The 27,855-nt window shown below is 40.7% G+C and overlaps 1 protein-coding gene across 1 annotated transcript; it reads left to right on the forward strand.

Moving 5' to 3' along the window:
- Positions 1 to 10,265: 10,265 nt before the first annotated feature.
- On the forward strand, positions 10,266 to 26,581 carry TSPAN1 (tetraspanin 1). Its single transcript, XM_063297857.1, has 8 exons — positions 10,266 to 10,399; positions 12,405 to 12,469; positions 20,501 to 20,707; positions 21,474 to 21,548; positions 22,354 to 22,452; positions 24,257 to 24,397; positions 24,753 to 24,836; positions 26,296 to 26,581. Exons 2-8 carry the CDS (start codon positions 12,413 to 12,415, stop codon positions 26,347 to 26,349), a joined length of 717 nt encoding a protein of 238 aa, XP_063153927.1. The 5' UTR covers positions 10,266 to 10,399; positions 12,405 to 12,412; the 3' UTR covers positions 26,350 to 26,581.
- The last annotated feature ends 1,274 nt before the right edge of the window (positions 26,582 to 27,855 follow it).

Raw genomic sequence — 27,855 nt, forward strand, 5'->3', positions numbered from 1 at the left:
TTATAAATAAGTCAAGGCAGGGAACATACCGCATACTCCTTCCTCCTACTTCCCCCACAACAACCACCCTGTGAGATGAGTTGGGCTGAGAGAGGGCGACTGGCCCAAGGTCACCCAGCTGGCTTTCGTGCCTAAGGTGGGACTAGAACTCTCAGGCTCCTGGTTTCTAGCCCAGCACCTTAACCACTAGACCAAACTGGCTCTTTTTATGACTTCCATCAATGTTGTACTGTGTATCTGTAGAAGTATTATTGACAAGAGTGTTACAAATTTGCAGTAGATATTCTCAGAGGTTGCAAGACCAGTGAAGGACTTAACATATTAATTTTACTCAAAATTATTGTATTGGTTTTGTAAATCACTCTGAAGAGAACCATTCTGGTATAGTGGTTAAAGCAGGCTAGAAACTGGGAGACTGTGAATTCTAGTTCCAGCTGGGTGACCTTCGGCCAGTCTCTCTCTCTCAGCCCTAGGAAGAAGGCAATGGCAAACCACTTCTGAAAAACCTTGCCAAGAAAACTGCAGGGACTTGTCCAGGCAGTTACCAGGAGTCAACACTGACTCAAAGGCACTGAATAAATGAATAAATAAATACACTCTGAACTCTTTCAGAATGAAGAACAATTATAAAATAAAGCAAAATAAAATACTACTACCTTAGTTATTGGACAGCAGTAACTTTCTGCTTTCAACTTTGCAAGAACATTTTATCTGCATTCAGTGGCTCTGCTAACTGCTGATCTTACATTGTCTGTGTACTTAGACTGTCTAATGATAAGGTGCAGGTACTCCGCATTTTTAACTAGCACACCAATATTTGTAGGGCCAATTTCACTATGATTTATAATGCAAAGCTGTTTTTCTGTGCAGTCAAACCAAATTATTCCAGCTTTGATGCCTGGTGATTATTAAGCAAGGAATGACATTATTTTCATAGACTGGGAGAAAAATCAAGCACTCTCTCCCTCCATATATCTCTTGATGAGGAATTAATTATTTAGAAATAATATAAAATGCAGCATGGTGCATGAAAAAGAGGAGTGGGGAGATGCAAACATAGAAATATATTCTCTTTAAACCCCTATCATTCATTACTGGATTTTGGGGGCTGGTGGACTCCAAGACCACAATTTTTGTTTTCTTCTAGCTGTTCAGATTTTGGCTCAGATCTATTCTAGCCTAAATTCTGTCTGAAATAGACTACAAGTCTCATTAACCACTACTTGAGCTCAGACTTGCTTTTAGGTCAATTCCAAGCTCAAATGGACATTATTCAGAACAGGGGCATCCACAGCAAGTCACTGGCTTCAAAATGTTGGGCAAAACTGGGCAATCAAAGTACCACCCCTTTTTAACATTTGTTGAATGCAGTCACTGGACACACAAACACAGGAGGGGCTTTGATCACCTAAGTGCCCCTGCCATTTTGAAGCCCATTGCCACCAAGAAATTGCATTTCTTTGAAGCTACAAGGGCCTAGGTAAAGCTATCTAGAAAAGCTAAATACAAAGCCATAAATATGGTTAGCTTAATATCCTAGTTTGATCAGAACCAAGTGGAATTATATTCTGCCCTTTGTAACTGGTTTATAGTTTATCCTGGTGGTCTGTTGTAGTCAGAGTACTTCTGTTTTTCCAATATCTGACCTTCTTGAGTAGTGTTTCAGCAGAGATATCAGCATCCTATGACTTCTCTTAAACTTGACATACAGTAGTATGCCAGTAGTGAAATCATTCACCTTGAAGACGTATCTACTTCTAGTGGTTTTATTAGGAAGGTAGACCTAACACTCCTATCATGAAAAGAAGAGCAAAGGGGCTGTGTGGACCTATAGTACAAAGCTTGTTCATATCTCAGTTTATTCAGTTGAGTATAATTACCGAGTGCCGGTGGGTAGCAATAGTTGGCTGACCTTTTCTGCACTCAGAAGTTAAGCAAGGCCATGCTTTGTTAGTATAGTACTCAAGTGGGAACCATTAGGGACTTTCAGAGATATAGGCTAGCCTGTGAAAAACAAACATGCATACATTTATCCTGGGAGAAAGCAATATCAACCTATGTCTACCCTGTCATAAAAAACTGTATCCATATAGGAGGTGAACTCCATAAGGGCATCCTTACCTCTCATAATTGTCCAAATCAACCAAATTATTTTAGTGAGTAATTTTGTTTCACTAAAAATCATTTGAAATTTAGAAAAATAACCTCCAGAATAAAGACATGTAATTTCATAATAGCTCAATGTTCAACATTTTAGTCCTAAATAAAAATCCTATCTCTTCACCCCTCTAAAATATCACTAAAAATCACAAAGTCTAATTTTTAGCTATTTCTGGCTATTATAGGCTTCACATTGAGGCTCAGTCCTATCTGAGAGATTATTTATTATTATTTATTTATTTTCTATCCTGCCTTTATTATTTTTTATAAATAACTCAAGGTGGCAAACATACCTAATACTCCTTCCTCCTCCTATGATGCATTTTATACTCATCCTTGAAAACCTTTATTTCCCAATCCCAGGAGTGGAAGAGATTGTCAAGCACAAACACTACACGTAGAATCAGTAATGATATCCTTTACTACCTTTCTGTAAGGCTTGTATGTGAGTTTAATAGTAAGCTAGGATGCCACTGAGTTGAGCCTCACTCCTGGAGACTGAACAGAGATGCTAGTCATCCAGTCTGTCCCAGCAACCACTCATAATCCTTTCAAGGTCATTCCAGTAATGGCTTAGATCCTATCCATCTATTTCATCTGTTGTATTCTCCTTTCCTCAACTTTGCCAAGCATAATCATGTTTTTGAGTCCATCATTTGTGGTCATCACATACACAAAGTATGTGAGTTTCTGCTTGTTGAGCATTACCTCAAGGAAAAAGCCAGCCTTTATTTGGTGTATTGGCTGGTTCTTGCCATCCATATAATTGTCTCCAAATCCAGAATTTAAAGATGTTTATATGTTTTCCTCTTGTTCTCAGTTTCCAGCTTTCACAGTTGTATATTACCTCCAGAAAGATAACTACTTGTTCTTTGTTGTCACTGAAAAGTCCTTATAGTCCTTCAAGATCTTTCCTAAATATTTCTTCCTCCATGAGATTAATTTCTTCTTTACCTCACCAGCATTCTATTCATCTTTATTTTTTCTTGAATCCACAATTAGCTTCTATCCTCACTTCATTGTCAATTGTGAGTTCATTAAGCAAGTCTGTACCAGCCTCCCTGCTGCGTAGCAACCTCTCTGTCTGAGCTGCTGGAGGGGGTCTAAGCGTTGGTGGTGGAGTTCCCCAGGCTTATGGTTCTGGGGGACTTCAATTTGCCATCCCTGGGGCAGGCCTCGGAGGCAGCTCGGGAGTTCATGGCCACCATGGTGGCCATGGGCCTGACTCAGATTATTCGGGACCCTACTCGAGACAGTGGCCTCACACCAGACTTAGTTTTCTTGTCAGAGCAGTGGCAATGTGATTGGAGGGGAGAGTTACATCTTTCCCTGTTGTCATGGTCAGATCACGCCCTGGTGACCTTGGGATTCTCATATGCCACCCCCCTCCGCAGGGAGGCAGGACCTATTCTATCAGTCCACCCCCAGCGACTGATGGACCCAATGCAGTTTCAGAGGGAGCTGGGGGTTATACCCGAGGATCTGCTGCATGGTCCAGCGGAGGCCCTGGCTGCTGCCTGGAGTAGGGAGACGGCCGGGGCCTTGGTAGGATCATGCCTGTGTGGCCTCTCTTATCCTATCGAACCCGACACTCCCCATGGTTCACGGAGGAGCTGAGGGTTCTGAAGAGGATTAAGAGATGCCTAGAGCACTGCTGGAGAAAGACAAAGACCGAACCTGATCGGACACAAGCTAGAGCCGCGATTAAAGCCTACCCTGTGGCGGTAAGATTGGCGAAACATCAGTATTTCTCTGCTCTTATTGCATCCACAGAATGCCACCCAGTGGCCCTGTTTAGGATCACCCGATCCCTGCTGGGGAAAGGGGACCTGGAAAATCATCTACAGGACCGTGCTGAGGAGTATTCAGAGCATCTGCAGGATAAAATCACTCAGATTCGCTCTAAGTTGGTCTCCAAGCATGGGACGGAGTCTGGGGAGATGCCTGGGGAGCGTACTTACCCAGTTATCTGGGAACAGTTTGATCCTGTTGGACCTGAGGAAGTGGACAAGATCCTCTGGACTGTAAATGCCACCACCTGTCAATTAGACTCATGTCCCTCCCGGCTGGTGAAGGCAGCGCGGGAGGAGACGTGTGGTTGGGCCCAGTTGATGGTAAATACATCCTTGTGGGAGGGGATGTTTCCAGCGGCCTTTAAGGAGGCATTGGCATGCCCCTTCCTCAAGAAACCATCGCTGGACCCTACTGTGCTGGATAATTTTCGTCCAGTCTCCCACCTCCCCTTTATGGGGAAGGTGGTTGAGAAGGTGGTGGCACTGAAGCTCCAGAGGATCCTGGAGGAAGCGGATTATCTAGACCCCTTTCAGTCAGGCTTCAGGCCCGGATATGGAACAGAAACAGCATTGGTCCCGCTTATGGATGATCTCTGGTGGGAGCGGGATGGAGGCAGTGCATCCATCCTTGCTCTCTTTGACGTCTCAGTGGCTTTCGATACCATCAACCATGGTATCCTTTTGGGTTGGCTCAGGGAGTTCGGGGTGGGCGGTGTGGTTTTATGCTGGTTCACCTCCTTCCTCCAGGACCAGTCCCAGTCGGTGTTGATAGGGGAGGAGAGATCGGTCTCATGGCCCCTCCTTTGTGGGGTGCCGCAGGGGTCAGTACTCTCTCCTCTCCTTTTTAACATCTACATGAAACCGCTGGGTGAGATCATCCATCTCCACGGGATGAGGCATCATCAATATGCTGATGATACTCATTTATGCATCTCCATCCTGGGGGAAGTAAGTGATGCTGTTACTGTCCTCTCCAGGTGCCTGGGGGCTGTGCAGGCCTGGATGGGGAACAACAGGCTTCAGATGAACCCTGGTAAGACAGAGTGGCTGTGGGTTAATGGCCCCTCTGCTCCTAGGAATTTGCCATCTTTAGTCTTGGATGGGGTTGCACTGCCCCAGACAGACCTGGTGCATATCTTGGGGGTCCTCTTGGACTCAGTCGTGGCCAGAAGGGCCTTTGCGCAACTTCGTGTTGTGCACAAGTTACGCCCCTTCCTGGAGCGAGAGGCCCTTCAAACGGTCACTCATGCCCTGGTCATCTCCCATATAGACTACTGTAATGTACTCTACATGGGGCTACCCTTGAAGAGTATCCAGAAGCTACAGCTGGTCCAAAATGCAGCTGCACAGGCAATTTTGGGTGCTTCAAGATCAGCACATATTACCCCTTTGCTGCGCGAGCTGCATTGGGTGCCAGTTTGCTTCTGGGTCCAATTCAAGGTGTTGGTTATTACCTTTAAAGCCCTTCATGGCATGGGGCCAGGGTACCCGAGGGACCATCTCATCCTCATTGCATCAACCCATCCCACCTGATCATGCAGGGAGGGCATGCTGCGGACCCCGTCTGCAAGAGAATTCCATCTGGCGGGGTCCAGGAGGTAGGCCTTCTCTGCAGCAGCTCCCGCCCTTTGGAACACCCTTCGCCCAGAAGTGAGGCTAGCCTCCTCTCTTTTGGACTTCAGGAAATGATTGAAGACCTGGCTTTGCCACCATGCCTCGTGTGGGGAGAGGAAAGGCCACTCTTGGGGTTGGTTGGCTCCCTAGTCCTGCCGAGGCTGGTCTTGTTCCCCTTTGGGTGGTATTAGATCTGCCATTACTTGGATATCATTTTATATTTATTTATTGATATTGATATTTATGGATTAATGATATTATGATTTTATTGAATTTTAAACTGTTTTATTGTGAACCGCCCAGAGTCCCTCATATGAGGGAGATGGGCGGTGATAAAAATATGATAAATAAATAAATAAATAATAAATAAATGAAGTCTTCCTAATATTTAACATTAAACTAGATTTTAACAGTCCTAGTTCTCAGACTTCAGCTGCTAACTTCTTATGGAACTTTTCCATAAACTCAGTAATATTACAAATTACTGAAAACTTCAGAAGAAAAGGCTGTGTTCTCCCTCTTCCCCTAGTATAGATCATCCTTCAAAGTGACAAGGCAGATAGGAAGTTTTGTACTCCTTAAACGTGCCTATAGTCATGCTGGCTGGGTATTATGGAAACTGAAATTCAACATATTTGGGCTATATTAGGTTAAGGAATTGGCCTAATAGGTTGTACTTTACAGAGGTAAGCATACTCCACATATCAAGAAATAACCTAAGGCACAAAAGAAAAATAAGCTTAGTTTTCTTAGAGGATGGAAAGCAAGTCTGTTAATATTCCAACTTTGATTCAGTTAGAATTAAAATAGGAGTTCCTATTGCAATAAATGTACATAATCAGTATTTACCATTCAAACATTGAATGTAATGGAAGGAAATGCACAGTCTTGTAGTTTATCATTTCATTTTTTTAATTGACTAAATCTGGTGGTTTTCTCAAAATGTTATATTTTGACTGCTTTTCTTTCTCTTTCCTTTCTGTAAAGTTTCTGCAGAGATGAGACAAAACAGTATTTATTCTCATTTCCTAAATGTAGTAATAGTACAGCTTCTAGCTCTTCTCTTTATGATTATAAATCATGTCTATGTTCCCTGCTGAAGTTGAACTCCTATTGAGTTCTAACATACAGCCTTCTAAATGGAAAAATCAATGTCTGTTATACATTGCTCCTGGCTAAGTGAATGTAATGAGCAGGTGACAGGTGTCACCACAGGATTACTTTTGCACATTTTAAGAGCAAACCTAATCATCCACTTATTTTGTCCCATAGGAATTCAATTTATACCACCATGAATTATCATTGGAGCAGCTTCAGGATGGGATCTTCCTGATTTGTACAGAGAATAAAATGCTTTACCTTCTCTTACAGCAATACATTTACAATCATCCCTTATAAAGTTTGGCAAAATGGTAATTTCTCTTTTTTTAAAAAATCAATTGATTTGTCCAAATTGTATTTATGAAAGAAAAAACCTGAATGTATATCCAGTTAAGAACATGATTGTAAATTCAAGTATCCCACATTAATTAATAGGAGAGCTTCAGAATAACCAGATCCATTCATTTTCTCCACAATCTGTTTGTCATGGATTTCCTTTTTAAAATGTTATTGGAATTATTTATATGCCGCCTACTTGGATGACTCTAAGCAGCTTACAACCAGTTGACATTAAAACACTCATAAATTAAATTAAAATAAAATCTTAAAAAGGCCGATGCTATTTCCCATTAAAAACTAATTCCCAAATGCCCTGTTGGAAGAGGAAGTTTTTAACTCGCTTCCTAAAGGATGTAAGAGTGGGCACTAGCTGGCCTTGGTTGTTCCAAACTGATGGGGTTGCCACTTTGAACGCAATTCTCTGGGTCCCTGTCCCCCTGATTTCTGTACAGATGGGCACCCACAATATTCTTTGATTCATGCGGATCATGGATTAGCAGTCACAGGAATTCTGATCCACACATTCAAAATACATGCAAAGGAGTGAAGAGCTGCTCCTGATGGCCAGAAGTTAGAGAACAAGCACTGTCTGGCAACTGCATCCTTATGACCTGTTTGTGAGAATTGCTGGGCTTTCTAGAGAAAGCTGAGCAGTAAAAGGATGAGCAGCATTCTTCTTTGGCTGAGTTCACTAACATTTGAAATTCAGTGGCCATGGCAGGGTATGGTGGAGCAGCACTTACTGGAGTACTAAAATGCATGGAGGAATTGACGGTTACAGTATTAAATGACTTACCAGCAGTTGGCAAGGAAATTCAAATACACCATATCCAACCAAGAGAAACACACATCTTGCTATCTGCTTTGCTGCCAGTTATAGCAAAAGGCTATGTCTTCTTCCTGCCTCTTCTCAATAGCAGGCAGGACTTTCATCTTCCACCCAAATAGATGCAAGCTGAGAATGCGGAGAATAATTAGTAGAACCTGCCTAAATGGTTGCTGCCTGTGTTTTGTTTATAGCTGGGGCTGGGAGATTACAGGAATTGTTTTGACCTCTAGATGGCAGAATTTAAAAAAAATCATAAGACTATTGATAGTTGTGTCAAAACAGTAATTTTTTTAAGGAGCAAGTTAATAGGCATTTCTTCAAATCCTGCCTAGAAGAGGCCAAATCTGCCAATGTGTCTAACCCAGCAAGGTAACCAACTGAAACAGAGATGAGGCACTTTTCCCCAGGAGGGACCAGATTTGCTACTTAGATAGGCCAATCCTATCTAACAGACTGTTACAACCACACGGCATCACCGTAGCACACAAACCAACTAAAGCCCTCCAAAACATCTTAAGTAAACCATGAAGGAGTCATCTACAACATACAGTCATCTATAACATAAGGACTATAGCAGCCACTAGGTAGGACAGAAAGGCAGAAGTCTAGCAGAGCGCATCCATGAACACCAACTGGCAGTCAGAAGACATGATGAAAATTTCTTAATCTCACAACACATGGACAGACTCCACCATAATTTCAACTGGGAAACTGTGAGCATCCTAGACAAAGCTAAATCCAAAAATGCTAGGGAATTCCTGGAAGCTTGGCACTCAGACATATTAGCCATCAATAGACACATAGAGATAAACCATATTTACACACCATTCAAAAGAGACAAAAACAAAGCTAAGAAGGAAACAAAAAGACCAGAACACATCCTCTCCAGCAGCCTACCCCCAGATAAGCAGGGATTAACACCAGACAAAGAATCAAGCAGAAAACAATACCCTAATCAAAGAACTAGCAAGGAGAAAACCAAGCTCTTGGGATGGAGTGCAGGAGGCTAGAATGCTGTACTGGTCTTAGACACCAAGGTGTGACACTGCCTTCTCTGGGGGTAGCCCATTCCTTGTCTCCTGCCATACTTCTCTATGCCCATTACCACTGTAGTACTCTCCCCTGCCTCTCCCTTTCTCACCATCCAACTCCCCACCCCCATATCCTCCCAGCCAAAGGAACCATCCAACGAAATACCAACAAATGGGGACAGATAAGCCCCAACCAGGTTACAGGTACTTCTGTGAAAACATTCAGCACCTGAACCTGGGCAGCACTTCCATTTCGCATCATCCAACTACCAATGCCCCTTCCACTTTCTCCCTGATCCAAGCCGCCCCACTCTCTCTCAAACTGCAGAGGGGACCTCATACCCAGCTGGCCTGGCAGGGAGAATCTCCTCCCATCTCCATTTCTCACCTGAAGGCAGTAGGCAGATCCAGCCTCACCCAGCCCATGCTCCAAAACACCATCCAAAAAATAGTCCTTGACAGTCCAAATTTTCTCCCTCTGATTGCCAGCAGCCATGATGCAATCCGCACAAAGCTGCCTTGGGATCTTAGCTGCCAAGATAATCCCAGGCTATTTGAGTCCTGAGTCCCAGGAGAAAGAGAGGAAGCCACCAAAATGTCTGCTGCACCATGCATCCAATCAAGAGTAACACATGCTTACCTCCCCCCAACTTTTTAAGGACTTTTTTGCAAAGCATTTCTTTATTGCACAATTGGTTTTCACATGGAAGGTACTTATATATACATTACGATTGGACTGATTCCCTTGCAGTTTTGGGGATTGGATGCAGCAATGTTGGGACTGGAAATAGGACATCAGCACTAAGTGGCCAGCTGGATCGCAGAAAACCAGCCTATCCTGCAATGCTGCCTGTGTCTCTCCTATTGCCTCCACTATTGGAAGCCAAGGAACATTGTAGCATCAATTTGAATTTCTTCTACATGTACACAGACATGCCTATTTCAAAGTACTTAGTCACCCATTCCTTCATGCACAGTCTTATATTATACACATAGGCAAAAGAATTCAAACTACCTGTCCTAACAGTGAGTATCACACTGAGACGAGGAGTAGTTCTCTAGTGTTTATTACTGCTACATAAACAAAATCCTAACAAACTGAATAAGCATGGGAAAAACCCAGACATATAAACCCCGAAAGCTAAGGTGGGCCTGATCTGTGTCTCTTTGAATGGCTGCTTAATTCCTCAGTACTACGCATGCGTTTGCCACCCTGGATGGGAGCCCCTTCCTGCTCGCCATCATTACTCATGACACTACCTGTAAAGTCAAAAAAACATCCACCTATAACCACAAGGGAGCAGTAAAGAATAGAGGAACATGGATTAGTAGTCCTATGGGGTTTTTTTTAAAGAAATAAAATGCCAAGGTGTGGCCTTAGCTCTTACAGAGATTTGATTGGCTTGAAAAGGTGATACTTCTTATAGGCTGAAACAACTGCTTCACATTACTTAAGGGTTGACTGCTTTGTCAAGTGTAAAGATAGTGAGAATTGTTCAGGTTGATTTTGGAGTTAGTTGGTGCCCTTAAAGGTAAGTTCCTTGTGTATTTATGAACCTATGACGAAGAATCTTTTGAAAATGTTTGAAAAAGAGGATTGGTGTGCATAAGAATTAACCTCAGTTTTTAACTTGTCCTTGGTAGAAGGAAATGAGGATTATTTATTGTTTGTTTCTTCGAAACAAAAGGACTGGTCTGTTGTATGTAACTGCCTCCTATCTATGCTGTTTACTTGATATTGTATATAATTTCTCTCTTTAGCGTTTGTTGTTGCAATATTAGTAAATCACTGAATTCTAAACATTTAAACATCTGTTCTGGAATATCTTCTGCTTTTGTAGTAACAGCAAGGGTACTGAATATGAGGAGGAGTGGGGGAGCAGATCTCTTTCGGGCTTATGCCTCCAGCCCGCTTTGTCACTTCCGTTAATGCAATGGGAGATGTCTGATACAGCAATTTAACTTGTGAAAAAAATCTTGACAAGGTGGTTGATCACAAACTGAATGCAAATCAATGTGATGTTGCTGCTGGTCTAGAAAGTCACATGTTGTTTTAGGCTTTATAGTTTCCAGATCATAGGAAGTAATAGTTCTGCTTTATTTCTGTATTGACCAGATTCTATCTTGAGTACTGTATCAAACAAACTGGAACATGTTCAAGGAAGGTCAACAAGAATGATCAGAAGACTAGAAATTAACATGTTCATCAGTTATACCGAGTTCCATTTCAAACTGAGTTGTTTCATTAACAAATTTAAAATACTTTTTATCTGCTTTAAAATGTTCTAACAATTGCACATATGTAAACCGATGACATGTGAAACCTTCCAACTCTAACATTTCCCTTGTTTTAAACTTTAGTTCACCCTCTTCAAAGTTTAACAAATCTTTATAAGTTAACCAACTTGTTCCTCCCACATGTTCGCTTCTAACAAATGCTTCATGAGGTAACAGCCACAATGTTACATTAGAAGACGACCTTGCTTTATATTTGTTCCAAACTCTCAGTATGGTACTCCTAATAAAGTTATTTTTAAAATCCTTATTAACTTTAACTTTATCATACCACAAATAGGTGTGCCACCCAAATCTCAGTTCATGCCCTTCAAGCTGTAATAGATTCCTGTTCTTCAAAGTTATCTATTCCTTCACCCAAAGCAAACAACAGGCATCAAAATACAATTTTAAATCAGGCAAACCCAAACCTCCTCATTCTTTGGCACCTTGTAACAATTTATGTTTAATTCTTGGTTTCTTGCCTTGCCGGATCAACTTCAAAGTCTCTCTCTGCCATTGTTTAAATGGTAAATCTGTCATCAAAATTGGTAGAGTCTGAAAAAGAAACAGCATCCTAGGCAAAACATTCATCTTAATCACAGATATTCTCCCCAAAGGAGACAACTGTAATTTTTCCCATCTTAGCAGATCCTTTTTCACATCATTCCAAATTTTAACATAGCTCTTTTCAATTCTGATACTGCCGGTGCTGCCCTGGAACAATGGCACCAACTGGCTTCTACCATGGAAGCCATCCTGGTGGACGGATGAAGACTAGTATATAAAGTCTCTTGGGTTTTCCTTGTTTCCTTTTAATTTCTCATGTCCTTCTAGTGCTCTATAGAATATAACACTTCCCTCTAAAAGGATATTGGTCTGAAGAGATTCTAAAAAGATTTTAATCTTGACCAGCACTCACCAAATATGTTGGAGTTCAGCTTCTGTAATTTTGGTCAATGTGGTTCCAGTTGGAAGTGATGTCAGTTAATGGGACATTGGGCTTTTAGGCCAACACTTGTCCCTGCTTTTAGATCAATACATAACTGTCTTACCAGAATATTGCCCAACAATCTGCATATAAGAATATAATTCAGAACAGGCTTTCACGCTCAAAGAAACTCCTTTGAACTTCACCTTGAGACTTTGTAAATGACCAGACCATAAGTTGAAATTTGTGTCCAAATTCTTGAATATGGATTGGGCTTAGCTCTCTAAAAGATTATTGACTTGCTGCTTGTTATCTTCATTTGTTTTTCACAGCTATCAAAATGAGCTGCTTTACATTCCTGAAGGTCATGATGATTTTGTTTAACCTGGGCATATTTGTGAGTACTTACCTAATTTTTCTGTAAATAAGCAACGAGGTGCTTTGCATTCTTCTGAAAAAATGAGTGGGTGGGGGAATGTTTTCACCCCCTTTTAGCCCTGGGTCTGTACGTTTAATAGACATTAAAATATAGGTTATGCAGAAACCCTAACTCAAAACAAGTCTGAGTAAACTCAAATAAAGGACATCAAGTTTAGTCTTCTCTATAACAGCATATCAGCCAGGTATCATTCGTTTACATTATTAGCATGTTTACAGTGAGGTGTGTCCTTATCTTACAACTTATCTCTAGTGATCACATGCTGTAGTAGCCTTTGCCAACACAATTCTACCATTCAGCTATGAAGGATTTAACTGCAAATTTATGTTTTTGATGGAAAGGTGTGCTAACTAAAAATACAGCATGTGAATAATCATTGGGTACAATAAGATAGGAGGTGGTAGGAGACGGTCACAGCTACAATATAATTGGTGATAGGAGATGAGAGATCCGACCCTCAACCCCTGCTTTGCGGGGTGCCGCAGGGTTCGGTTCTCTCCTCTCTCCTATTTAACATCTATATGAAACCGCTGGGTGAGATCATCCGTCACCACGGGATGAGGTACCATCAGTATGCTGATGATACTCAGATATATATCTCCATCCCGGGTGAAGTAAGTGATGCGGTCAGTGCCCTTTCTCAGTGCCTGGGGGCTGTGGGGGCCTGGATGGGGAGCAACAGGCTTCAATTGAACCCTGGTAAGACAGAGTGGCTGTGGATTGATGGCTCCTCGGTATCCGGGAAGTTGTCATCTTTAGTTCTGGATGGGGTTGCACTGGCCCATTCAGAACCCATGCGTAACTTGGGGGTCCTCCTAGACTCACAACTTCTGCTCAAAGAGCAGGTGGCAGTCGTGGCTAGGAGGGCCTTTGCACAACTTCAGGTTGTGCGCCAGTTATGCCCTTTCCTGGATCGAGATGCCCTCCGGACAGTCACTCATGCCCTGGTCATCTCCCATATAGACTACTGCAATGTGCTGTACATGGGGCTACCCTTGAAGAGTATCCAGAAGCTTCAGTTGGTCCAAAATGCGGCTGCACAAACAGTGATGAGTGCTCCAAGATCAGCACATGTAACACCTCTACTGCGTGAGCTGCACTGGGTTCCAGTTTGCTTCCAGGTCCAATTCAAGGTGTTGGCTATCACCTTTAAAGCCCTACATGGCATGGGGCTGGGCTACCTGAGGGACTGTCTCATCCCTATAACATCGACCCGTCCCACCCGATCATGCAGAGAGGGCATGTTGCGGACCCCGTCTGTAAGAGAATTTCATCTGGCAGGGTCCAGGAGTCGGGCCTTCTCTGCAGTGGTGCCCACCCTGTGGAACTTTCTACCCCCCGAGGTGAGGCAGGCCCCTTCGCTCCCGACCTTCCGGAGGGGCTTGAAGACCTGGTTTTGCCGCCTCGCCTGGGATGGGAAGGGCAATAGCTCTTCCTGGGGGTGGCCGGTGATGTAGAGTTCTCCCGAAGGAATGGAAATCTCCCACTTGGATTTTATATTTATATATTTATTATTTTATTATTGGTGATTTTATGATGTTAGGTTTTAAGGTGAATTTTATTGTAAACCGCCCAGAGTCCCCCTTTTAGGGGGAGATGGGCGGTGATAGAAATGTGAATAATAAATATATAATAAATAAATAATCCCTGCTTAGCAAATAGCAGTTTGCTGGGGGACAGGTTGGTGACAGTCCTTGGGAAAGAACACACCTGGCAGGGTCAGTGTCCAAATGTTCTCTCCATAAGCCATGGTGCTACTATTGATTTGTCTTCTTGAACCATAATTTCATGGTAAATAGTCCTAGAAGCTATATTAGGTGATCTGCTGGCCTCTTTATACTGGTATGTTATGGCTTTTAGTGACTTGCATAGTATATTCAGTGAAACTAAAGTTTGCCCGCATATACTGGTTGCAGTTATGTTGGCTCACAGATTAAACTAATTCCAAATAACATGGAACAGTCATTTAATAGTAGGGTTGGCTTGCAGGGAACTTTTTCAGTGACTCTAGCTGTTTTCTGGAGCTGCCATCCCTGTAGAACAATTAGAAGTGCTGTGAGGTTTTGTTGGCTGAACTAATTCTTCTGAGGAAGTGTGCTTTCCTGCAAAGAAAGGCCAAGCCCTCAGACTGGTGATGGATAGCTTGAGTACCATTATGGCCAAAGACAAAGGTAGTCATTAAAATCTATTCATGTTTCTCTGGACAAGCTGAGACGGTTTTATAGTTTCTGTGGGTGTGGCTCTGATTTCACAGTGGCTTTGTGAATATTATTTCAACAAGCAGCACAACCATCTTTCTCCATGCCTTGCTGATGCCCACAAAGAAGTCTTGAATGTCAGCTTGAACTGATTCCTTTAGCCTACACCTAGCTTCAAAGCTTGGAGGGGAAGAGAGCAGTTGCTAATACAGCTCTTGCTAAACATCCTGTGGCTGTATTTGAGGTAAACTCTGTGAGGTGGCCCAGATATATACAGTAGAGGGCAATGAGATCACGAAGAATGTTAGGAAGCACAACAGGAGCGTGCTACCTTTTAGAGGCCAGGAGTCACAACTGACCTTCTTTGGGAGGACAGGAGCTGTATCACGTGTATGGATGAAATGTTCAAAGTTGTTCTTGGCCTTTTACAGGGTTTTGAAGGGAGGTCAGTTAGAAACATCATTAAGCTATTTTTAGGACCTACATTACACTGTTCTTGCCTCAAATGGTGAAATATTGAGCCTTAAATAGTACCACTGATTTTCAGTAGTAGTAAAAAAAGTTTTCTGGGGGTGAAAAGAGTTAGGGAGCATGGCTGGCCCCTGGGACTGCAGGTTGATTTAGTTTGCTTAATTCTACAGAGGTACAGTATATGCTGCCTATTTGCAAATGGCTCTGAAATGCTTGCAAAATAAACAAATACCATGCATATGAGCATTTAAAAACAGTGGCATGAAACTCTAAAAGGCCTGGGTAAAAAGATAGGTGTTAAGCCCCCTCCTACGTTCCAAAAAAGGGTTACATACAGCAAGCAAGTAGTGCTTGTGTATGTTGTGTAGAAAAGGAGGAATGCAGTTGTGGGCTGATGTTTGGGTGTCCCCTCCTTTCTCCTTTTCTCCCCCTCCTCCCAGCCACTTACTGGGAAACTGATTTGGCTATGGAAATCAAAATACAGATGATAAAAAAGTTTACATAATATTTTTATTTGGTATTATAACTAATATTATAGAGCAAGAGCTATTTTTCCCAAGAATGATGACTCTGTAGTTAGGTTGGGCTCAGAGAAAGATGGCCTGAAGTCACCTGACATGGTTGAAGAACTGGGGGTCTCCTTAGCCACTATTCCACTACTTGGCTTCTGCACACACACCAACAATATGGGGAACAATATAAATTAATGTGTAGAAAACCTCTTGAGGACTGCATGTAGAATGACATCTCATCCTGGCTATCCCTGCCTGATACCTGTCCACTTGACATCAATTTTATTATGATCATATGTGGTAGCCTGTGACTGGCTTCACAAACTGGCATGGTTTTGGCATAGTGCAGTCGCATTAAGGCGTAGTGCAATAATAGTAATAATGTATTAAACCTGTATCCTGCCTGACTTTCAACAGCTTTGAGCATCTCACAACAATCGAACGAATTACAATGAAATCAATGAAACAAAAAATAAAGATAAAATATGTTGCTTGTAAATTGTAGTTTAGGGCGTAGGGTTATGTGTGAACCAGGTCACTATGGCTTAACAAACTGTGGTTAAAACAAGCCATGATTTAATGTGATATATACATCCAGTCTATACATGTATGTTTCTATGGAGTAGTGGTTAGACTATTGGACTCTGACTTGGGAGACCTTGGTTCAATTTCCCTTCCGCAAGGAGACTTTGGGGCATCACTTTACACATTACAATAAGCCATGGCTTTGTTTAGCCATAGTTTGTTAATTAAACCATTATTGCCTGGTTTTTACATAACTCTGAGTATATAATGCATTATTTACAAACCATAGTAGCTGTGGAAAACACATTGGGTTAAATCAAATCATATTACAGCTTTGCAGTGCGTGAAACTATTATGTCTTTGCTGTAGGAATACGATGTATGCTGTCTTGACCACATACAGGAAACCCAGGATATAAATGTAATAAATTTATCTATGTGCTCAAAGCCTCAGACAAATGCATTTTCTATATTCTGGATTAATTTGCTGATTTTTGGCATGAAAATGCTTTCTCTTATGGAGAATATTTATAAAGGAGCTTTGATGCAGAGTCAGTGCAAGATAGGGAGGGCATTATGCCTGTTGGATTTTATAACTGCTTGGAATAGAGCGACCCTTGAGGTGTAATTCATTATGCTATTCAACCACAAGAGCAATGTACAGCATGTGCCTGAAAATAAGTAGATAACCCACAAATGTAATCCTTAAGGGGAGGCTTCTCCTTTTAAAGAGTATAATAATTTTTGAAAATTATACGAACATCTGTATATCAAACTAGACCCTAAGTGGTCTGATGGATGTACATTCGTTATTATTTATTCTGTTCATTTGTATACTGTGTACTCCCAGCTGTGAAACTTTGGTTCACAGTTATTCTCATGGTTCTATACCTGAACACTTGGGAATTCTGGATTCTGTCCTTGGTTTTATTCAGGACCCTGTTGTGTTAAGGTTGTGGCTTGCTGGCAGTTCTCAAGGTTAATTAGCTCACCAATATGAACTGGCACAATGAGATAGTACAATGTCCTGAGACAGGCAGGCTACAAAGAAAGAAGCTGACATGCCCTGTTCTAAAAACCAGTAAATGTCTGTACCTGTGTGAGTTTGTCTCCCGTTCACCCATTTCTGAGAGACTTAAAACTGTTCCAGAGACAGATAATTCAGAAGTAGGCATTCTTGGATCAAACCCTCACAGACTGGTCTGCCTTGAACCCTCATTCAGAGAACTGGCTTTCACTCCCAGTTGTGTTGGCAGGAGCTGCAAAGATGTGTACAAGAGAACAAGTTAAGGCTTGTGGCTGGACACAGTACAGAATCTGAGAAAGCAAACAGAGGCACAAAGCAACGTTCGCCTTGTCTTCCCAGAAGAACTGCGATAGGGATAAAGATTAATCAGGTGTCAACTCGTGCCAATGTCAGAGAGCCATTGCATGATATAATGTCCTTTTAGTATTCTTCAACTGAGATTGCATCATTTCCTATGTCTTTAATGATCCCAGAAGCAGCCAAAGAGCCTCTGAATCACTAGAAAGTGCTAGAAAGGCTATGAAGCATTTCACAACCCCCTGATCTGATTTGCTGCTCTGACTTGGGTCTCCCCTTCAACTTACTATGACAGGTTGGCTTGACTGAACCTTTGTTGAATCAAAGCACCCCTTTGGAACTGTGCAGTATGTAAGCAACTGTCATTTGCATGTTTCGCATATGCAGCTGCAACACATTTGCATTTTCAGTAGATGTCTGTTCATGCTTTATTGCTTAATCTCTTATTCGGTGACATTGTTCAAAATGTGGCACTCATTTTCCGCCTCCCCCCCCCCCCGAAGTGCAGTTCCCTCTCCCTGTGTCTGTTTTCCTTGTCTATCTTGAAAGTGGGCAATCTGTGGCCCTGCACCTTAGTTCTAATGTTATATGTTCTCTGAAAACAGTTAAATTAGACGTCTGCCTTTTAGCAATCTGCCTTTTCTTTGGAAGCAGGAGAGGAGGGAGTCAGGAACAGAAAGAATGAGAAGAAAAGATACTGAAAAGTGAGAAGGAAAAAAATATCAGAAAAAGGGAGTAGCTTCACTCCTTTGTTTCATCCCCTCCCAAACTGTCATGAAGTCCCCCAATAGAGATTCCTGAAAAAATATGCTACTACAATCATCTTTACACACACACCATGTATATTCATTAAACAAAAAGCAGTCTGCAAAAAAATGAAATAGCATTAATCTACAATGCAGGGTTGCCAAACACTAGTCTAATTCTCCCCAGAAAAATTAGGGTCACTGGCATTATTTACATACTTTCTAACAAAGGTCAGTTCCTTGCAGTATGGCTGTTATAAAGATGGACGTGTAAAGTCTTAGGAAACAAAAATGACACTTAAAAATGCTAATTTAGAACAATAGTGAACACTTCTTCCTTTGCCCTTTGTTATAATATTGCCTGATCAACTGTCCTAAAATCCTGGATTTCTGAATTATTTTTATAGGGCAGCACTCACTTCTTCCTCAGAAGCTGCGTGCACAACCCTCTCAGCAGTTGGTGTATTAAGTCATGCTGGTTTTATTAAATAATAACTCTGAGAAGCCAGATGAATCTGACGGAAACATACCTTGTTTTGGTAACTTGGGTTCTCTGAATCTGATCTCCAAATCTGGGAATAGTGACAGTGGCTTCTCTGGGAAGGAAGTGACCTCTTCTCCCATCCCAGAGACCCCAGGTATTCAGCCTGGCACCATTACTTAGGTATGGGATGTGGTAATGCCTGCTGTGCCCTTTTACATGAAAGCAAACAAAACTGGCACCTCTGTTCAAGGACAATTGCTCTGACCTCTTTAGGAATGTTTCTGAATTATGTCACATGCATTGTTCACTTAAAAAGGAACATTGACGGGATTGAAATGCTTGATAGCTTCTGATAACACGTCTTTGTTTAAAGAGAGGGGTGGGAAATTTTCAGGGATTCTTCCTGTGTTAGTACAGTAGCTTGTTGAATACTGAAGGACTATCAAATTATCTGGGGGGAAAGAGAAATAGAGTGATCAGGGTCAGAGGAAGATGGGGCTTCTATATATTTTAGGATAATGCAGAAGACTAAGATTTGGCACTATACCTGCTGAAACTCCATCTTCTGTACAGTGGTTAAATCTATACAGCTTCTTTAAATAGTAATGAAATTAAAGTAATCATACAGGATTGATAATACTTAATTCTGAAATTGCATTAAATATGATAACTATGTTAAAGCATATGTGTTTGAGTCTTAGTTACTTCCTTATTTGTGATTCTATCAAAAAATATCTCCAGTTTGTAGGAAATGGAAATAAATAATGATTGTAAAGTATGCAGTCATAAACCTAGCTTAAATATTAAGTTTACTTTCTAATTTAATTAATTTTACCTTTTGAGTTTTTAAAATCTTTTAAAAATTAATTTACTTTTTATATTATAGGATATAAATGTGATGCTTTAGCAAGCACATAGTCATAAAAGGTGGCCAAGAAATATTGCAAAACATTTTAAGGGATAAATGTAGTTCTGATAAGGATTAGGTCAAAATATAGTCTGGAATGAAGTTGTCAAGCTGTGGGGCAGTGATTATATTTAGACACAATTCAAGTTCAGCTGTGTATGTAGGGAACTAGAGTATAAGATCAATTCCTAAAAATATTTATTGATTGTGTGAGAGCCAGTTCGGTGTAGTGGTTAAGGCAGCAGGCTAGAAACAGGAAGACCGTGAGTTCTAGTCCTGCCTTGAGCCCAAAGCCAGCTGGGTGACCTTGGGCCAGTCACTTTCTCTCGGCCTCAGGATGGAGGCAACGGCAAACCACCTCTGAAAAACCTTGCCAAGAAAACTGCAGGGACTTGTCTAGGCAGTCTGTGAGAATCAGACACAATTGAACAGATTAAAAAAAAGTAGCATATTTGTAGTCTTAGTACTAAGGTGATATTTTGATGATGACTGGCTTGCCATGATATGAGAAATTCCTAATTAAAAGAAGTTGTTTCTGGTGAATAATAATTATTCTTGCTCGATTCCCTCCGCCAGTTAGAGGCAATGACTAGCAGGAACTTGATAAACTTGTTTGACTGCAGATTTGCTGAAAGTGGGGAACTGAAGCCTCTAAGTATTTGTCTGAAGGCCATAGGATAAGGTCATGTGAAGTCTTTTCAGTATGGTGGATCACATGTGATACAAGTGCACAGCTGAGGGATAATAATTCTGGATTTATGGATGTGTATATATATCCCCACTATCTATGCTTGAAAATACATTTCTTATTTTTTTTGTCTAGCTTGGAGGATCAACACTACTGGGCATTGGGATCTGGGTCAGTGTTGACAGTAAATCCTTCCTCCAGATATTTGGTCCTGTATCCACCAGTGTCTTCCAATTTGTGAATGTTGGCTACCTCCTCATTGCCCTTGGAGCTGTTCTGTTCCTGCTGGGTTTCCTAGGATGCTGTGGAGCTCAGAAAGAGAGCAAGTGCCTTCTGATCATGGTAAATTCTGCAAAGCATTTTCACTGTTTGCTGTATTGCTTAATAAAAGGGTTTGTTGATAGTAAAGTACGTAATGAAACCTGGCACAATGAAGGCATTGTTGAAAGCTATTCAACGAGGCCACATTTTTTGATCCTAAGTCATCAGTCCAGATATATTGGGATAGAATTTCTCATGTCTCTTTTTTGGATAGTAACAGATTTCTTATTTAGAAAGTTCATTTCCTGAGTCTTTAGTTTTTATGTAAATAGCAAGTCAATATTTGTAGAATACAGTGTTCCTTATTTGTGATTATATTTTCTTCCCTGTCTGGTATCATAAAACCAAATTGCTATTTAATAAAAAAATAAGTTCAAATTCCAGCTATCCCTGGTAAATGCTGATTTTTATTTCCTTGTTAGATAACTTAACAAGGAAATAAGGTCTGGTGCAAGGAGCATACTAAGCTATAACATGGATTGCTTTAGCTTAGGCTGAAAAACAAGTTCTGAAAAATCTAGGAATCCAAGCAGGAAGATGCAGTGAAAGCAGAAGGAGGGATACAAAGAGGGAACTTGAGTTTCATATGAGAAACCCCAGGCTAATTCCCATTAAAATCTGCTCTTAGCAGTCTTTCAAATAGAGAAAGCTTCTTATAAGCAGCTACCCTTCCAAAGATGGAAAGTTGGCTGTAAAACACACTTGGCCAAGGGTATCCAATGCCTCATTTTTGTATTAATACTTTGTAGATTAAACAAACTTATTATTGTACTGTCTCTCTTTTTAGTTCTTTACCATTATCCTGATCATCTTCATAATTGAAGTTACTGCTGCAGTAGTAGCTTTGGTGTACACATCACTTGTAAGTATCATGGAATGGAAGAGATAAATTAGTTTTGGGGGAGTGATTTCAGGATCTCAAATAGATACGAATGTACCAATTACTGTACCCTAAATGTTAGACTACCAATTACGTTAAGCGACTTTACTTCTTAGCTTTTGTGTAAGAATGGTCTACCCTTGTTAAGGAGAAATGTGCAGAACAGTAGTAAGAGTGCTGTTAATTTTGTTTTTCAAAGCTTTACATCTTAGTTTTTCTGATGCCATACTTTTGCTCTGTGCCCAAGACCCAAGGAGTCATAATTGCCCTGACATGTTTGCTCAGGAATAAAATGGAAAGTGGCCTGCTTTGATGTCCATATGATGAGGAAAGAGGGACATCTCACTTTCTTTTAGTCATCTTCTCTCAGTCTGGTTCCTGATCCAGGCTGTGTGCAAAGGTATATGGGGATGCTGAGGAGGAAAAATTGTTGAACTCAGTGGGGACTGCATATTTTGTGTCCACTGGTGCACAAGATAGGCAAGGATGCTAGAATGCCTCAAGGGGATTGTGGGGAGCTACAGTATCTCATCAAACAAATACTCATCATGGAAGACATTTTGTGACAGTACCAATAATATTTTTCCCTAATTCCAAATACGTCTAGCAGCCCCCAAAGGCTGTCTATTCGCACAGGACATACAGAAGGTGAAGTAAGGGGAAGTAGAATCTTAATAATTCCAAAGATGCTGAGACAACAGAATGGCCTTGCATCTTTAGTTATAAGGAAAGCTTAGTTATACAGTATGTTCTCATGTGTTTTGTATAATTCCTTTCTTCTTTTCAGGCAGAGACTATATTGCAAGGAACAGTGACACAATTATTAAGAGATGAGTATGGGAAATCTAAACCAGTTACTGAAGTATGGAATACTACAATGACCGAAGTAAGTTGGTTCACAAAACAGTTAGGAATTATCAGTTGGTATTCTGTTGGATTCCAATAAGAAATTTAAGGGCATTTTGAGTTGTATTCCTAAGCAATGTGTAAGAGATAATAGCATTCCTCTGCTTGCACACATTTTTTTTTATACTGCAGTGTGTTTGACTTGCAAATGATGAAAAGCTGCACGAACTGAGGAAATAGAAAGAACAAATAGCATAAGACATTTAGCCCATGATACTGAAGCTGGAGAATCAATTCTGAGGGAGAAATAGTCCTTTCATTTTCTCAGAAAGCATCTTTATACCAGTGCCCTCTGGATTAATCAAGGCTGCAGTTCTCAGCATTTCAAGCCATCTTAGCCAACACTGGGCGTGAATTCTAGTAACTGTAGCTCCAATGTAACTGGAAGATGTTAAGTGGACAAAGCTAGCAGTCAAGGATTGAGGTTTAGAGATTAGAAGGGTCCATCAAGATAGATGGTACAAGATGTAGTAAGTTGGGATATATCTTACTGAAATCTAAGAAGGCAAGGGAGAGATTGCAGAAGAGCTTGGGGGATAATCTAGGTTGTTTTGAAAGTCTACTCTTGACAGCTTAAATGCCAAGTAGAAGTGCTTCATCTGGAGATCTATGGAAGCCTACCAAGGTTTATAGCTTTCCATGAAAAGCAAAAGGAAGAATTTTGGCCTTCAAGCAAGCTGGGAATATTAACCTAATATAATAGCTGAATTTATTACCATCTATAATAGCTTAATCTATTGTTATGGCAAAGAATCATTGTAACCACATTTTGAATGAATGGGTAATCATAGCAACTAAATATATTGAATTATTATTTTTTCTTTTAAGCAGAAAAGTGATTACTCTTTCCCATACAACATTACCTTTGAGAATTGTGGGATTTGGGGGAGGGTGACTGCTTTCCCCAGGTTTTTCAACTGTTAATATTACTAAAAGTTGTAAGCTAATAGTTTGCTATCATTTTGTCTCCCATGGATATGCATATGCTGTGTGGTGGTGGCTTGTTGAACAAACCACAACTGAATACTTTACACAAGACACTAGTAATCCATAAGCCATGGTTTATAGTTCACAATGGCTAGGTTAATGCAACATGCTAAGCCAGAATTTTAAAATATGCATTGTAGTTTAGCAGAGTATCTGAACCACAACTTACAGTATGTTGCTGTTCTATATCTATCCCACATTTATTGAGGTGGGATGGAGAGGGAAATGGCAGAACTGATGTGAAATCCTAAGTGATTTAAAAGCAGAAGATACTCCATCTGGATTTTGAGTGCTTTCAACAAAACAGATGTATACTGTGAAAGGGCCTGTAGCTCCTTACCAGTATTGTGGTTCAGATCATAAAGTAAATTGTGGACCATTTGTGCCCTCTTTATTGGAGATGAAGTCAAACGTGGGGTATTCCAATCTCCATATTCTGTTCAAGGAATTTTATGAGAAAAATGTAGAAACATCCCTTATGCCTAAGCAGAGGTGATATTGCTTTTTTACAGCTGCCTGTCATTGTTGTCCCAAAGCTGGAAGACTGTCTTCATCTCAGTAGCTTAATAGTTGTATAATAGTTTATTGAGGGTCATCTAAATGCTTCTAAGGTTTGTTTCTAAGTAGACAAGCATTAACATGGAATTATTGGTTAAAAAGTCCTTTTGCCCTATATCAAAGAAAAGGTAGTTACGGTGGGACAGTGATATGCTTAGTATGTAATCAGTTTTTATTGAGGATTATATGTTTAAATAGAATAAATGTCACCTCTAATCTTAATATGTTTTTCTGCTTAGTTGCAGTGCTGTGGTCTATCAAATTACACAGACTTTAGTAATTCCTACTATTACCTCAAGGAAAATAATACGTATCCAGCACAATGCTGCAACTCTTCCATTCCTTGCAAGGCATCTGAAGCTGAAACCACGGCAGTGAAGGTATGAAAAAAATACCTATTCTGGAGGAAAGTGGGCAAGGGCTGTGAATGGAGTGACCTTGACTGATCTAGCACCCAGATTTTATACTTGGCAGTTTCAAAAAGTTAGAATTTGGATCTAAAATAAGTTCAGGATTTCACTCTTCGGGCAATAGATGTACCTTAAGTTGAACCTACTGTATCTCAGTAGCGAGGAGGCATTTTACAAAGAACTGTTGATGAATACCAGCCAAATTTAATGGCACCTTTGGACTCTTCCCAAGCATATGGTGTTGGGAATTTCTGGGGATAACTAAAGCTTCTTTTTAAATCATGAACTGCATTTAACTGAGTTTGTTTGTTTCTTTTAATTCCAGGGCTGCTTCTCTCAGTTACTGCATGAAATTCGTAAGAATGCTGGTGTAGTGGGTGGAGTAGCGGCTGGAATCTGTGTGCTAGAGGTATGTTGATTGAGTTTTGTGAGAACCCACCTGGGATTTCACTGGTGTGCTTAAAGAGATAGCCTTTTCTTGCCTTAAGCCTTCTCATGATATGCACGCAGTGATGGTGTGCACCCAGGGGTGTACACAGGTGGGGTCAGAAATGTCAAGATGGCAACCATGACCATGACATGTAAAAAGAGTCAAGGATTCAAGCACATGTGCCTTCTCTGCTGATGCCCTGTATACAGCAGATACAGGACTGGTTCCTAGTTTTGTATTCAATGGCTCTTTCAGCCCTCAAAGTGTTCCACCCAATAAAGATGATAGACTTTTGGGTCTGAAAGAACCACTAGTAGTAGTTCTCTTTAAATATTCTAGTTTGATTCTTGCTATGTGGGAAATATAAGAGCCTTGTGTGGTGCAGAGTGGTAGGTGGCAGTATTGCAACCGAAAACTCTCCCCACGACCTGAGTTCAATCCCAGCGGAAGCTGGATTCTCTCTCAGGTAGCCGGCTCAGGTCAACTCAGCCTTCCATCCTTCCAAGGTCAGTAAAATGAGCACCTGGCTTGCTGGGGAAGGTGACGACTGGGGAAGGCAATGGCAAACCACCCCGCTATAGTCTGCCAAGAAAACGTTGTGAAAGTGACTTCCCTCCAAAGGGTCAGACGTGACTCGGTGCTTGCACAGGAGACCTTTCACCTTTTCACATGTGGGAAATTCTGTAGGTAACTTCTGCTTTCTAGCCATTAAGGACTGGATTTCACCCTAACGCTGATCAGTGATAGGACCTATGGGAATTGTAGTCCAAAGAATACCATGTGTCCTACTCTGCCATATGTTATTAACAGGTAATAGTGAAGAAGAATTATGTGAAATCTATGATTCTAAATAAATATGTGATTATTATTTAGATTTCACACTGTTAAACATTATCAAGTAGGCATCTTGTTGTAGGGTAAATACAAACATGCTACTGAAGAGAAGCCAATCTCTCTGCTCTTTGCCCCTGCAGGGGAGGGCACCTTAAGCATAGGTATGCCTATTTCTGACCTGGGAAAATAATCCAAGAATTTGGGAGGTGTTCCTCATTCCTATGGTGGAGTTGATCCTTCAGTAATTGCATTCATGCATAATGCCAAATCACAATGTCTTTTTAACATCCTAAACTGGGATGACATAGTTCAAACATACAGTTAAGCCATAGTTGGCTGCTTTGTAAATCAATTAAACCCAAAACAACCAAATCCTGTGTAGGGTAGAAAGCAGTTAATAGCTAGGGAGACTCCTTCATGTATATTGCAGTCTGGTGTTTTGGTGAATTATTTTCTCTTTTATGATGGAGCCAGATGTTATTTAAAGTATATCTACTTCTTCAAGAAGATAATGGGAACTCTTAGTTGTCTTCTCCTACTTTAATTCTGTGCTGGAATGGAGGGAGTAGAAACTCATTTTTGGTCTTATTTCCCCCTTTCTCAGATTGCAGCAATGACAGTGGCCATGTACCTTTATTGCCAGCTGGATGAGAAGTGACCGGGATAGGAGAAGGAAAGGATTACCTTGCCACAAAGCAAGCATATAATGTACATAGCAACACTTTCTTAACCTGTGTCTACAGCAATCAAACATTTCTTGGGCCTGAAGCATGAATGTATAATTAACCAATTGACTCTACCAAGATGGAATCTGGAGCATGTACATAAATGAAATTGTGAAAAGTGATATGATAAGAAAACTCTTGTAACATAAAGGGCTCTTGAGCTGAAAGCCAGAAATGGAAAAACAAAACAAAACAAAAAACTTGGAAATATTTCTGCCTTCTAAAAACAGCCTTGTCCAATATGTATGAGTGTGAGTGTGAGGTTTTCTGTGAGTGTGAGTGTGAGGTTTTCTGCTGGCTTTGATATTGGTCACCCTGAATTAAAGGAAATCTCTCTAGTTCCATGCTGGACCATTTATTCTTAATCTGCTTAAAAGGTTCTGGATTCCTATGCAATTAATTGAAATATCCATGTATTATCCATGGGGAATCAACACTGACTTCATTCTTGACATAAAATAACAGATGAGCAACTGTTGTCTACTGATGGGGAAAACATGGCTGTAAAAAATGATAGGAGGGGAAATTACTTTCTTTCTGCTGGTGAACATGGGCCTGGGGACTTGGCACACATTTGCCTTCTCTCTTTCCCAGCATTGGTTTCATGTGACTTGCTAAGGACTAAAAGGGTGTCTGATTGAGCTGGTTCTGCGTGAAAGGAGTTCCTGTAGTAACTAATTTTATTGTATATTATGTAGTCTCTATTTTTTTATTGTGTGTGGATATAATTTAACTTATGATAATCTAACTCCAGAATCATTATTTGCACATGGATTGGACTATTGTAATAAAATCTACTTTTTAATTACATTTTGTGGAATTGGATATCTTTCAGCAAAGAGCCCCAATAGAAATAGACAAGACTAGATACAACTGTGTGGACATTTGGCTTATGCCCTTAAGATGATTTACTTCTGATACTTGTGAATATTCCAGCTGATGGATAAAAGCCAAGTGTGAATAGCTAGCTCTGTAGCTGAAAGTCATCCTTTGCTGAGAGTATGATAGCTCTTTGAGGATGCTGCAGACTTGGAATTTATTTTATATCTGGCAAGGTTTTCCAACTTCAGGATTGAGTAATTGTAAAAAAAGAATTTCAGTATAATTAATCTGATTAATGAAAAAGCCCACATTATATTCCAATTAAAATTAAAAAGTAATTAGAAGATGTGAGCTCTTTCACTATACAGTTTTTAACAGAGATCTCTTCCTTGCCCATATTGCATTAACATTCAAGAAGCACCAGGGGGTAGTTGTCAACATTCTTCCTTTATGATGATACAAGCATATCTGAAAAGTGGGTTCATTGGCAGCCTCCAAGATCATAACTGTAGCATGGCTGCTGGAATTTATGTACTATGGCTCGTTCATATGGAGCCAATCAAATTCTGCAGGGTACCATCATTTCAGACTGTAGCCAGAAAGCCACACAACAAAAT

This window comes from Candoia aspera, chromosome 3 (assembly GCF_035149785.1).
Source record: "Candoia aspera isolate rCanAsp1 chromosome 3, rCanAsp1.hap2, whole genome shotgun sequence".
In the NCBI taxonomy this organism is placed as follows: Eukaryota; Metazoa; Chordata; class Lepidosauria; order Squamata; family Boidae; genus Candoia; species Candoia aspera.

Bases quoted from the DNA above. Each gene is read 5' to 3' on its own strand.
- TSPAN1 (XM_063297857.1), top strand. From the start codon at position 12,413: ATGAGCTGCTTTACATTCCTGAAGGTCATGATGATTTTGTTTAACCTG. The intron at 20,708-21,473 runs GTAAATTCTGCA...CTCTCTTTTTAG, and splicing joins GCAAGTGCCTTCTGATCATG to TTCTTTACCATTATCCTGAT. The intron at 21,549-22,353 runs GTAAGTATCATG...TCTTCTTTTCAG, and splicing joins CTTTGGTGTACACATCACTT to GCAGAGACTATATTGCAAGG.